Raw genomic sequence first — 12,143 nt, 5'->3', positions numbered from 1 at the left:
AGGGCACTGTCCCGTTCTGCTGGACCGTGTACTGCTGACTCTTAATCCCAAAGCCAGGGCCAAAGCCAGAAGAGAGCCAAATCCAAAATCCCCATTCCAGATTCTAAGTGCTGGTACACCACCCGCAAAATGCCAAACGTAACCCGCTGGTGTTAGCCGGCTCTGAGACTCACATTGGCGATGTGTACCCTGATAGAAGACACATGGTGGCCCAAAGCTCAGTTTTCCTCAGTTTATAGTCCCACTGGGGACAAAGGATCTAAAACGGGCTGTCCTGAGGAGTCATGCAGGACCTCTTCCTGTGAAAGCAAGAAGTCACCTTTCAACCTAACCTATACCTGTACACACACACACACACACACACACACACACACACACACTATTTCAAGTGTGTGAAGGCCCTTGGAACAGTATTTAAATGCCCCTTCCTGCTCTCTTTTTGTCCTCTCACTGTATTCCCCAGAGCCTAGTATTCAAGAAGTGAAACTGAACACACCACTCCTTTCATGAGCGGGGGAGGAAGAACCTCAGAGGCCTTTTTATGGGACTTGCTTATCATTGGTCACACACAATCCCTCACCATGAACAGTGTCGCAGCTGCCCTCCTTGTGTGGATTCTGACTTCTCCCAGCAGCAGTGACCATGGCAGAGAAAAAGGTTGGCCCACGCACATGGCCTGCAGCAGCGGAGGCTTGGAAGTAGTCTACCAGAGCTGTGGTAAGGTCTTATGAAATGGTCGCTTGTGTTTACAGGGAAATTAAAGCTACAAGTGGGCAATACGGGCACTGAGTTGGTACGGGTGAGGGATGAGGTTATCAGCAGCCCAATGCATTTTGCAGCTACGGTGAATCTTTGAGGGCCATAGAGAGCCCTTGGGAGCTGCGGGGAGGGAAAGGCCAGGGAGAGTGGGACAGCCTTCTGAAAATAACAAAGAAGACCAAAGAAAGAGAGAGATGAGTGGTCTAGATATGGAGCCAGTTCTAAGAGCTCGGCCCCCCACCCCCTAAGAACGAGTGATCAGCGATCTTCCAATAAGCTTTTCTTCCCAAATCCTACACTCATGCTGCTGGCTCTCCACCACAGCCATTTTGAAAATTGGGTGAGCATCAAGTCACGTTGGTCAGAAAGTCTGTCCTTCAGCCATCCCCTCCTGAGTTCTTGTCATGCCACACTGTGCCACCCATTAAAGTAGCAAGCACTTTAGAAGTAGCACCCAATGCCAGGGTTTTCCTAGGGACAAGGACAGCAAAGCGGAGTGCTGTGGTTTGCCTGTGTTCTGAAGCATGTACTAGAAACTTAACCCCAGTGCAACTATTCCACTGTTGGCACCACAAACTAGAACTTAGGAGTGGGTTAGCTATAAAGTCTGAATGTGTTACCTCATCTCACGTTTTCCTTCTGCGATGCTGTGACACAGTGAGGAGACATGAGCCTTAGGATCAATGTCCAATGGCTGGTAGAACAAATGGCTTGTGGGAAGGCAGAAATTATGAAACCTGGAAATCCATTGGCAGGTGGGACAAATGTGGCTTGAGCTGAAGAATGTAAAAGGGAGACACTGCGCTCCTGTGCTGCTCCCACCATACGCCGAGAGTAAATGAAAGCAACTCTCGAGCAAATAGCTCAGCCCGAGTTCTGCCACCCTTGGTTTGGGGGGTAATTTGATGAATTTTTTTTATTCCTTTTTTAAAAAAAGAACGTTGAAGTGCATTTTAAAAATTAAAAATAAAATAAAAAGAGATGAGCTAAGGTTGGATGGAGAAGGTGCTGACCTCATGACGCTTGCTGTTCTCAGGATAAACGGGAGCCTAGATTGCTGGGGGAGTGCTCATTTAAGGTGTAGGATGACAGCCGGATTGGGTCACGTGGACTACCTGGGATTTGATTTTCCAGGACATTAAGCCTCATGTGATTGGCTATTCTGTCTAAGATTCTCCCTCAGATTATAGCCAAGTCTCATGTGTCCTTCCACTTACCTAGACAAGAGGTAAGAAGATTGGGTCTGTCAGGGAAAGAACAGGGATATATGTACTGCCTCGATGTCTGGGACGCTGCATCTATTTGAAGGTGGAACTTTTCTGCAGAGTAGTTAAACCTCAGGAGTAAGCCCTGGGCACTTGGAATAAAGGAACAGAGAAGATGAAGTTTTCATTCAGGAAGAGTGGGAGAATCAGCCAAGGAAACCAAAGAATAACTGCTTTGTGGAAGGGATATCTCAGAGGTAGGTAGGTGGCAGTTGCCAGGAGACACAGTGATTTGAAGAGAGCAAGATCTGGATTATCAAATGTTAATTGAAACTTAAAGCAATGATAAAATGTAGCTGGACAGTGTCTCCCACAAGAGGGGTCTGACTGTGTGTGTTGAGGACCATGCTTGGTGGCTCATTAGCATGATCCTTCCTTTGTAGATGTGTAAACCTAGAGCCAGAGATGCCAGCTAACACTGTAAAGGCTATCAAGCTAATACTGTAGAAATTATACTGCAGCGGCACAGAGAAGACAAAACATTGAATAAATATTTGTGGAACTAAAACACATTGATCACTGGTCTCCCTAAATCCAAACGCCATGGTTTTAACAACCCTTGTGTGTAGAGTTTTGTTGTTAGACAGAGAGGCATAGAGGAGGGTAGAGAAGGAGATTTCAGCAGAGAGAATAGCGTGCATAAAGGCAAAGAGGTGTGGCATGACCAGGCCAAGTTCAGGGGGCTGAGGAATGATGGGAGATAGTCAGAGCCCTAGACAAGGGAATGTTGGCTAGGGGTGTGGATGGGGCTGGAAATGGGGCTGGCAAGTGGACATCATGATGTTCAGAAAGTTCAGGGAGAAAAGCAAAGTCATCATCAAAACCATTCACCAGTCTTTAGACTAAGAGGATTGTGGGTAGACGCTAGGATCAGCAGACAGGTAAGCTGGACCCTCGGTGCTCCGGCAGGGGTGGTGCTCAATCCATCTTCTGAATGGCCCTGAGCTCTTGGAGGCTGAAAGACTGTACACTCCCGGATACAGATTGTCTCTCACTCTGCTGCTGCATTTGCGGGGCAGCTGTCTCAGATACAGGCTTCCTGGTGTGACACTCTGGCCAATGAGCTGCTAAGTCAGTATTAGTACATGTCAGGTTCTTCTAGGCTCCCACTGCATGCCTGGAAACAGAGTTGCTGCAGTGTTCTGGAGTTGTGCTTCCTTTGTCTCTTTTCATTTCATGTGTGATTTTAGTCCCAAGAGAAGGAGACCTTAAGCCAGAAGTTGCTTTCTGAAAAGAAAAAAATAGAAAACAAAACAAAACAAAATCCCTTCAAGAGAAAGAGGGAACATCGGAAATGGCCTCTGGATGTTCTGTATGGATCAGGAAGCCAGGTTGGGTGGCTCATGCCTTGAATCCCAACAGTTGGGAAATGGAGACTTGGGGGGTCTAGAAAGCCAAAGTCATCCTCGAATTCATGGTGACTTTGAGGCCAGCATGGCTATATGATGCCTGGTCTCAAAAATACAAAAAAAAAAAAAAAATCAAAGCAGGAACTGAGCAAGACATTCTGAAAAGCAGAAGTTCTAACTTATTCAAGGAAGAGAACTGAAAAGAAAAAGAAAGTGAGTGTTGTCAAAGTAAAGTATAAGAATACACATACACACACACACACACACACACATGCTTGCCTAGGGATATGGCACCAGTGCCCACTAGTGAATGTATTCATATGCAGCCTCTAGCACACAAAGATACAATGTGGATTATAAAAAAAAAGTACTTATGGCAGAAGAAAAATCAATAGCAGTAGATTAAACAGTGTGAATGAAGAAAGACGCGGTGTTATGGAGAGAACATGAGTCCCACCAAAAAAAGTACACATTAAAACCAATGTGCTGTCTGTAAGCCTGATAACCTTCAACTGACTCCTAGAATATATGTGTGTTATAGTACAAGAAAAAACTGATTCCACATAGTTGTCCTCTGACCTCCACATATGCACCATATCATGGGTATGCACACACTCATGTACACACTCACACAATGATAACAAAATTTAATGTATATGTTAAATCCTACTTATAAGACTTTAGGAATATTCCTGAGAGACACAGCCAGAATACAGCAAATTCATAGGCAAATGCCAGCAGCAAACCACTGAACTGAGAACAGGACCCCCGTTGAAGGAATCAGAGAAAGAACTGGAAAGCTTGTAGGGGCTCAAGACCCCATATGAACAACAATGCCAAGCAACCAGAGCTTCCAGGGACTAAGCCACTACCTAAAGACTACACATGGACTGACCCTGGACTCTGACCTCATAGGTAGCAACGAATATCCTAGTAAGAGCACCAGTGGAAGGGGAAGCCCTGGGTCCTGCTAAGACTGAACCCCCAGTGAACGTGATTGTTGGGGGAGGGCAACAATTGGCAGAGGATGGGGAGGGGAACACCTATAAAGAAGGGGAGAGGGAGGGGCTAGGGGGATGTTGGCCCGTAAACCGGGAAAGGGAATAACACTCGAAATGTAAATAAGAAATACTCAAGTTAATTAAAAAAAAACAAATTCCCTTACGAACATAGATGCAAAAATATTCAATAAAATACCTGCTAAATGAATCCAAGAGCACACCAAAATGATCATCCAACATAATGAAGTGGGCTTTATCCCAGAAATGCAGGGATGGCTTGATATATGAAAGTCAATAAATGTAAACCCACCATATAAATAAACTGAGAGACAAAAAAAAAAGACTTAGGAATATTTATAAGTGTTAAGAGATGAGGTGATTAGAGCATGAAAGTCAAACCTACAGAAATGGGATTTTTCATTTACAAAATGACCTCTAAAGCCAGAAGATCACTCCAATGACCCAACCCTCCTGGGCACTCTGATCTTGAACTTTTAACCTTGAGAACTCTGAAAAATATCCATTTGTTGTTCAAGCCACTCTGTCTACGGCAACTTACCACAGCAGCCCGAGTCAAGAGAAACAAGCAAACTAGGTCAAAACACACATGACAGATGAGTCAGGTGACAGACAATGACTAAGGAGCTAGAGTGGGCAGATCTCATTCAAGCTGTTGAGGGAGACTCTAGTTCCCAGGCCCTTATTGCTGAGATATTTGTCCCCAGTCACGCTCCAAGTTCCATTCTATGAATTAAAATAGAATGCATGCTGGCAGAGGACTCAGCTGAACTGGTAGCATATATGACCGTGAAAACCTGAGTTCAATGCCCAGACCTCACATGGTAGATGTGGAAGTGTGTGCTTGCAAGCCCAGCACTTGGGAGGAAGAGACAGCTATTCTCAGGGCTCACTGGCAAGCCAGCCCAGCCTAGTTAGAGTTTCAGGACAGATGAAAGACCCTGTCTCAAAAATTAAGGTGTTCTTACCTGAAAAACAACAGCTGAGATTGACATCTGACCTCCACATATATGCACACACATGAACAAAGACACACAACACACATACATATAATAATATAAATAAGAAATATATACGTGTGTGTGTGTGTGTGTGTGTGTGTGTGTGTGTGTGTGTGTGTGTGTGTGTATTTAATCATTTCAGGGTTCTGAGGGTTTCACTGGGTTTCTGGGTCACTGTGCTGCCTGGGCCTCACTTCCTTGAAAGCTCTAAGAAAATTACTGTGTTTTTTAGCATGCAATCTTGCTTTTTTAGTTTAAGGCTCTTCCTTCATCTTCAGAGGCAGCCCTGTAGCATCTTACTTCAGTCATCTCATTGATTTCCTGTGCTGTGGCAAAGCCCTCTACCTCCTTCCTATGAGGACATTTGTATAAGGACAACTTCACAAACACAAGATTCATAACTGCAATGGCAAAGCCTCTGACCACATACAGTAGCATTCATGGGTTAACCAAGATAAGGTCTAAGGACCTGGGTGGTTTTGGCAACCATTTTCAGCCTACTATAAGAGAGATAATATATTACCTTATAGGGATTTGGTGAAAAGGACTATGGGAAAATTTCTCCTCATATACTACATGCTTAATAAACCTTGGCTGCTGGTAACGTTATATGATATTATATAATCAATACAAGAGTGATTCTCAACCTTCCTAGTGTTGTGACCCTTTAATATAGTTCCTCGTGTTGTGGTGACCCCAGAACCATAACGTTTTTTCATTCTATTCCATAACTGTAATTTTGCTGCTGCTATGAATCATGATGTAAATACTTAATATGCCCAGGATATCTGATATGCGACACCCAAAGGGATCACAAACTACAGACTGAGAACCACTGCAATAAAAGCATATCTGCCTATAGGCTTTGTAGAAGGCAATTCAAACAAAGACATGACATTTCCAAGATAAAACCGTTTCAAGAGGATTGTCAACTGATTGTGAGGTATAAACAATGCGAGAGAACTTCCCCTGAATAACTAGCTTCCTAGATGACACCTCTAAGCAGTACCACTGTCCCCTTGGTGTAGATGAAGGCCTAGAATGAGCACATAATGCAAAGAGCCACTGGAGACCCTTCCCTGCATGCAGCACTCAGAGGACCTGCTCATTTTGAAAGTTCAGTTGTCATAGGAACCAATGAGCCATTCACGCCCTAAGAGAGCCTTCATAACTATTGTTGTTGCAGCTGCTGTGGGGCTTAGATTGCGGGCATCTGGGTGATGTTTCTGGGCAGAGCTTGAGAACAGACTCCAAGCCTCACATCCTTTTCACGCGTACTTCATCATCAAGGATGCAGAGAATCTGTGTCATATGCCTAAATAGCTCTGTGCTCCCTTTTGTTTCCTCTGATACTCACAGTCAACCTAGCCATGGAAAGGGTTCTTGGGAATAGTCTCGGCAACAGGGGACTGCCAACTATAGCCTGTGGGCTAAATCATATGTGTGGCCTATGAGCTAAGAGCTGCTTCTTCATTTTTAAGTGATTAAAGAATTCAAAATAAGAATAGTACCTCTATTACTGTGAGACCTACATGATATGATTAACTTTAAAAGGAAAGATATTTTGGCTTTATAGAGTTGAGGCTCCAGTCTGTGATTCTTTATACCCATTGCTTCAAGCCCGTGTGAGATGCTTTTAAAATCAGGAGTGCAAGAAATAGTATACCACATAAGCAGAAAGTGAAATGGTAAAAGAAGAGACTGGGTCTCTCAGCTCCCTTTGGAGGGCATGCCTACGTTGGCCTGTGGACTTCTATTGACAGTATTCCTGGGAAGACTTGAACCAATTCTCCAAAGACAGGGAACTGATGACAGACTAAAGTAACAATGCCACCAAAGATGAACTTGGTGAAGCAATGAGTGTTTGGGAGTTATTTACAGATATGTGGGTCAGGGGTCACTTACAGGAACAGGGATGACTCAAAGGGAGTTGTGTCACCAAAAGCTCACTCCAACACAAGTGAGACTCACAAAAACTGGACCCTTCGACCTATAGGCAAAACCACCTGTAGGCAACTTGATAGGTCAGAGGTTTATCTCCTCAGGAATCCATATTGCTTGTATTATCTTGGAGAGTGGAGGGGATCTTGTTCATCTGGTAAGTTTCAGGAACTTCTGAGATTTTTGAGTTGCCTTCTTCCTAAGTCTTAAGGATTTTTCTGAGTCTTAATGAGTTTTCTTCCACAATTAAACCAATTATAGGAAATTACTATGCAAAGTCCTACTAGGCCCCACTTCTTAAACGTTCTGATAACTCCACATTAGTGAACAAACCTTCGACACATAGGCCATTGGGAGACATTTAAGATTCAAGCTAAAGCACTGTGGTACATGAAGACTCCATGAAATTTATGTGTGTGTGTCCATAAGTAAAATTGTATTGGCACACAGCTGTGTCCATTCCTTTATGTATAGTTGATGGCTACTCATGTACCATAACAGTAATGTAGAGAAGTGTGAGCTTGATAACGTGCCACACACAGCCTTAGATACCAACCATCTTTATAGACATAGTTGGCCAAAGGTAGGAAAGAATCTATCAAGATTGTCACTAGAGTGGATCCTCAAGTTCTGGATCTTCTGAGTGATTCTAGCAATAGAGTGGCTAGAAATGAACCCTAAAACTATCGTGTTAATCAGAAATTTATAGGCTTTCTCCCCAAGAATTTTCTTTGTTCTTATGATCTCCCTCTTAAGTGAGTAGAGCTCCAGCTTTTGTGAGTCCCATCCATGTTGGTATAGACATTTTTCCATTGCAGATATTTTAAAATGAATAGTCACTTAGAATGCCTCCTGTAACCCTTACCAAAAAAAAAAAAATCCTGGAGCGAGGTCGGATGGGGATCTCCATTTATAGATGTGGAAACTGAGGGACATATATAGTAAATAAACAAGATAATATGCTAAGCTTAATACAAACCTAGGTACTCCAGCTACCCCTCTCTAGGCTTTCTAAAAGGCAAACATCTAGGAGGAGAGAGAGAAGGAGGGAAATATCTTCTGATTAAAGAACAGTTTTTTCTGTCCCACTACCCAGATCCCCACTCTCTCCATCTCTTTACATACTCAAATTGGCTCAATTTCGCTCTGGTTAAGCAGCCATCAGGGACCTTCGGTAGCTATAAGAGGAGGTCCTCCCCACCATACTAACATTTGTAATGATGTGTCCCAAGTCCCAAGATTGAACATAGGAGTGGCATTCCCCAAATTTTAAAAAGGGGGGATTCTTTTACCACTAAGAGTGATATATTGCCAGTCAGAGCCCTGCTGTGCAATTGGCATATTTATTTCCTAAGGAAGCCTATTTCCCACACACAACAACAGGTTCCCCTGTGGAGCAGTTAGTGAAGAAAGAAGGATGCTCTGTCTTGGTCAGTATGTTGTGGGTGGTCCCACAGGACCAGCCAGTTCCTGAGAGTTCCTAGAGTCAGATTAGTGCTGCATCAGGGCCTCAAGCTTTAGACTTAGAGTTAATTTAACATCTACCCTCCTGTCCTCTAAGGTAACCAGCCTCATTCACATGTGTCTCAATAGAATTTATAAGCTGTTGACATTTGCTTCAGGTTGGGCGATTTAACTGACCTCCAAAATGTCCCTTAATTATGAAAGTCTAAACCTGGTCACGGACACGTACGTGCATAATCCATCAAGGTAGTCAAACAGGACAATTAATCAGGCTTTAGGAATGCAAAGTAATGCTGGCAAAATCTCCCATAGAATAGAGGGCAAACTACAAATGACTTACTCCATAGCCCAATGCAACAAGACATGGATAAACTGTTCATCAAAAGTTTTAAGCTGCCCTGGGAGGCGAGAACTGAGGAAAAGGGAGCCTTTTTTCCCTCTGGAACCTGACAATTCTGAAGTAAATGGAGCATAAAACCAATACCAAAGAAACGACATAATAGAATAAAAAAGAATCTTAGGTCATATAGTCATTTAGCCATGATATCTAATCCTGCAGAGAAAGTAATCTCTCTTAGCTTATGCTGTTGTGCAATTAAAGAAAATATTGAGAAATGGAGAGAGAGAGAGAGAGAGAGAGAGAGAGAGAGAGAGACAGAGACAGAGAGACAAAGAGAATATGCACTCCAAGGTGATACATTTAGACATACAAGATGTAGGTTGAACAGCAGACTTACTGGGAGCAGGACTGGCTTTTTGTCCAATTTTAAAACAGGAAATTGACTTAGAAAATACAAGAGATGCAAGTGTTTGTTTGTTTTTAAGCTAGTGAGAGCACATGCTGGAAAGGACGCAGTCCCTGTAGATAGGTTCCTGGGAGGCCCCCACAGGGACCCTCTAGTGGCTGCATTTAATGGAAACCACTTAGAAGCTAACCCTGCAGAGCAATGCTCAGAGCTCTCCTGAGCACATTAAAAAGACTCTACATAACCGGGTGAACAGAGGGAATGAGCCAGAGCTGCGGTTCTAAAGGGGCCTCCTTAGTAGGCAGGAAATAGGTGTGTTCTGAAAGGCTATGCACTGCCCTTTCTAGCCAAATGAAATCTCCCTGGGCTCCTGGCTCCATTTGTGTTTTGAGAGGAGAATCTTGGGAGAGGCTGAGATGAGATAGGCTGTCCTCCAGGTCAGCAGTCAGTTTTCAGAGTCAAGAGATCTTTAACACCAGGAGTCCAGGGCATGGCCTCCATCAGGACTGGCTGAGGGGGATGTATGCAGGGCATGGGACACCAGAGACTGAGAAAGTGGCCTTCAACGAAAAGCCCATTGTGAGCTCCATCTGGACAGTGGTAAAATGACATGCAGCTGTCAGAGGGTGTCAGGACTTTGATAGAAGTATCTACGATACACAGAGCAATGGGCGCCCCCTTCAAGACCTGAGCAGCAGGTCAGGGCTCTATACAGGAAGAGAAGGGTGTCCTTCTCAGTAACTTTATGCACTCTAGGCTTGTGTTATGCCTTTTCTAGATTCCTCCTAAGGTCAGATTCTAGCTCTCTGACCTAGTAGTTTTGTGCTAGAGGACTGGAAATACCAGACAGGTGCTGGAAGTTACAGCGGTCAACCAGGAAGCCAGTGCCTGCACATTGTGTTATGCTGATGACTGGCCAATGCACAGAAGACAATGTATGGATTACGGTATAGCAGGACTCCGTTTGGCTCTTAACCATGAGTATAGAGTACAAGAACAACCTTTGTATGGTGGCCATGAGTGCTGTCCCCTTTCCCAGTAGCCGAGGCTTTCTTATCTAAAAGGTGTCCTTGTACGTTGGTGATGGTTTAGTCCTTCTATTGCTGTGTTTTGAAATGTCCCTTTAAACATGTGAACCCTAGTCACACAACTGACATTTCCAATGTTTTTGTTCACTTAACAAATTTTTGCAGGGTGCACATTATCCACAAATCAATGGAATTTCCGTAAGTGTTTGGTAGACTACCACAGAGTTTTTCTGATTGCTTTAAAACATTAAATAACAGAGGAAGTTTTTATCAACTATTAAAAAATAATTTCACTATGATGTTTCTTAAATTTGGTTCTAAACATTGGCTCTATGGGCCTAATTTTTTTTCATCTCTATATTGACACTTATTCATTTTCTCCTCTTCCATTTCTTTTTTATTTATTTTTCTTTTTTCTTTTTTTTTTTTTCGGAGCTGGGGACCGAACCCAGGGCCTTGCGCTTGCTAGGCAAGCACTCTACCACTGAGCTAAATCCTCCACCCCTCCATTTCTTTTTTAAATTTGATTGGCGTCTCCCCAGTGCCGCCTCCATCTCTCAATCCTCCAGTCTCAGCTTCCTGAGTAACTGCTGTAGACCATGGCACTAGCATGACCACTCTTATCTAAGACTTATGCTTCCTTGCAGCTGTGGCGGTGTGTATGAGGTGTTTCTTCGTTCCAGCTCAAAGAATGCGTTTTTTTGACTTCCGACCAGTTGATTCTGGGCTCGGTTGCCAGTCATCGGCTTAAGTACTCTTGGCAATAATGCTTCCTACCACAACTTGAAGCCCTCTGAAGACTCTTGTTCCCACAAAGCTCCTTCCACTCTGCCATTTTCTCTTTCAAAAGTACACTGAGGTCTGCCAGGTCACTGTGGTGATTCAGCACCCTGCCATTATCCTATGCTTGGGAGCTCATGTCTACTGTGGACAGCTCAATTAAAAAAAAATCAAGGGGTCATTTAGAGGAGAGGACAGAGTTCGCCTGCATGATTACAACTCGTCTTTATAAAACTGAGGTGACTCATGATTAGCATTAAGCTGTCTTTCCCTTGTACAGCCTGTAATTGCTGGTGCCAGTCCAACTTTCTGTTGACTTTGGGGAAGTGCGTGCCGAGGAAGGAACTCAGAGCTCTATGTGCACCAGGGGAGCACTCTGCCACAAGCGATAGATATCCTTAACACATCTACTAGATTTTTAGATGGGACCACTTGAACTGATCCACCCTTCTATTTTTCGCCAAGGCTGTCTGGCTCATTCACAACTCTTTGTCCTCACTCCTACTCATGCTCAAAGATAGAGAAAACTTCGGCGTTCTCTCTGCTCTGTCCATATGGATAAAAGCATCCTGAATTCCAAAGAACGGAGAACGAGGCTTCATGCGCAGGAAGTGCTCAGGATGTGACCCAGTTTCCTTCCCGTCTTTGTTGTCACTCACACATGCCTGCTAAGTAACCCCTAGAGACAGAACCATAAGACACGAGCTCAGATACATCAGAATAGCCTTGTCGTATGCCATCCAGCACCGGCAGCTTCCTAGTACCATTCACACCACTGGCCACGGTCAGCT

The 12,143-nt window shown here is 43.9% G+C and overlaps 2 protein-coding genes across 3 annotated transcripts in view; both read left to right on the top strand.

Moving 5' to 3' along the window:
• Positions 1–12,143, top strand: part of Tpi1l2 (triosephosphate isomerase 1 like 2) — a 923,619-nt gene that overhangs the window by 537,773 nt on the left and 373,703 nt on the right. The gene's annotated exons all lie outside the window — the stretch shown is intronic.
• The window catches only part of Ly86 (lymphocyte antigen 86), an 84,024-nt gene that overhangs the window by 12,111 nt on the left and 59,770 nt on the right, over positions 1–12,143 (top strand). The window contains exon 2 of one of the 2 annotated variants that reach the window (XM_006253800.5): positions 464–717. In XM_006253800.5, coding sequence (XP_006253862.1) covers positions 507–717 — 211 coding nt within the window. In that variant the 5' untranslated portion in view covers positions 464–506. Of the gene's footprint in view, positions 1–463; positions 718–12,143 lie in introns of those variants that run through there. The other variant, NM_001106128.1, reaches the window with a different exon arrangement.

The sequence above is a fragment of the Rattus norvegicus genome, chromosome 17 (assembly GCF_036323735.1).
Source record: "Rattus norvegicus strain BN/NHsdMcwi chromosome 17, GRCr8, whole genome shotgun sequence".
Taxonomy (NCBI): Eukaryota; Metazoa; Chordata; class Mammalia; order Rodentia; family Muridae; genus Rattus; species Rattus norvegicus.
The sequence above is the reverse complement of the archived record's forward strand: the minus strand, read 5'-3'. Positions and strand labels throughout refer to the sequence as shown.